The sequence below is a fragment of the Carcharhinus amblyrhynchos genome, chromosome 33, assembly GCF_965287045.1.
Source record: "Carcharhinus amblyrhynchos chromosome 33, sCarAmb.v2.hapA, whole genome shotgun sequence".
Lineage (NCBI taxonomy): Eukaryota > Metazoa > Chordata > Chondrichthyes > Carcharhiniformes > Carcharhinidae > Carcharhinus > Carcharhinus amblyrhynchos.
In genome coordinates, this window is record NC_137356.1 from 8,332,881 (window position 1) to 8,334,456 (window position 1,576).

General features: G+C 56.7%; 1 protein-coding gene across 1 annotated transcript; it reads left to right on the top strand.

Annotated features, from left to right (window-relative positions):
- Positions 1-1,576, top strand: LOC145361106 (uncharacterized). Its single transcript, XM_080216697.1, has one exon. The coding sequence runs from the start codon at positions 1-3 to the stop codon at positions 1,327-1,329; it is 1,329 nt and encodes a 442-aa protein (XP_080072823.1). The 3' UTR covers positions 1,330-1,576.

Below are 1,576 nucleotides of genomic sequence, written 5' to 3' on the forward strand. Positions count from 1 at the left end.
ATGGAGGACGAGCAGCCTGCGACTCCCGCAGAAGCTGCGGAGGAAGCACCGCCTGCGGAAGCCCCGGAGGAAGCACCGCCAGCAGAAGCCCCAGAGGAAGAACCGCCCGCTGAAGCCCCAGAGGAAGCACCGCCCGCTGAAGCCCCAGAGGAAGAACCGCCCGCTGAAGCCCCAGAGGAAGAACCGCCCGCTGAAGCCCCAGAGGAAGCACCGCCCGCTGAAGCCCCAGAGGAAGAACCACCTGCTGAAGCCCAGGAGGAAGCACCGCCCGCTGAAGCCCCGGAGGAAGCACCACCCGCTGAAGCCCCGGAGGAAGCACCGCCCGCTGAAGCCCCAGAGGAAGCACCGCCCGCTGAAGCCCCGGAGGAAGCACCACCTGCTGAAGCCCCAGAGGAAGCACCTCCTGCTGAAGCCCCAGAGGAAGCACCACCAGCTGAAGCACCGGAGGAAGCACCACCGGCTGAAGCCCCGGAGGAAGCACCGCCTGCTGAAGCCCCAGAGGAGGCACCGCCCGCTGAAGTTAGGGAGGAGGCACCCCCTGCAGAAGCCCCAGAGGAGGCACCGCCAGCAGAGGAGAAGAAAGAGGAAGCACCGGCTGAGCTGAAGAAGGAGGAAGCACCGGCGGAGGAGAAGAAAGAGGAAGCACCAGCTGAGCAGAAGAAAGAGGAAGCACCAGCGGAGGAGAAGAAAGAGGACGAAAGTTGTGAAAAGCCAAAATCAGAAGAGGAGAAAGAAAAAGCCAAAGCGGCGGAAGAAACCTGCGAAAAGCCAAAATCAGAAGAGGAAAAAGAGGAGGAGAAGGAGAAAGCCAAAAAGGAGGAAGACACCTGTGAGAAACCAAAATCAGAAGAGGAAAAAGAGAAAGAGGAGAAGGAGAAAGCCAAAAAGGCAGAAGACACCTGTGAGAAACCAAAGTGCAAGGAGGAAAAAGACCAGCAGCACGATAAGCCTGTGCAGGGTGCGTGCACAGAGCCAAAATCAGAAAAGGACAAAGGTGCAAAGCCAAAAGAAGAAAAAAAAGCTGACGAGCCTTGTGCAAAACTAAAGGCCCAGCAGCCAGTGGATTCTAGCTCCTGCACGTGCAGGGAATCGTCAGCAGAGTCAAGCAGACAGTCCAGGCCAGTGGATTCCATGCCCTGCAAGTGGAAGGAACCGACAAGAGACAGATCTACAGGGTCCAGCCAATGTCCAAAGGAAAAGCAGACTTTCTGCAGCTGCGGGAATCCAAAACCACCTGGAGCCAAAACCTGTGCGGCGGCACAGCCTGCTTTATGCGCCTGCGGAAACACGCACTCGGACCCCAAACCCTGTGGCCATTCGCACCACTAGGCAGGAGGGGTGACACACGGGAAATGGTTTCCACTAAGCTTATCTCAGGGAATGGGCCTGTGCTGCAGAACAACCCTTGATTTGGCAATATTATTCAGACTTAGCTTCTAATTAATGACCAATCACTGCTATGAAAATGGACAAGTGTAGAATGGGTTTGGCCTCCAAGCAAGAGCACCCTACACTCTAGTCCCCAGTGCCTTGATGCACAGAAGCAAGTTCTCACCAAACTCACCCACCCTCAACC

Excerpts from the sequence above, each read along its gene's own strand:
- LOC145361106 (XM_080216697.1), top strand. The coding sequence starts at position 1 with ATGGAGGACGAGCAGCCTGCGACTCCCGCAGAAGCTGCGGAGGAAGCA.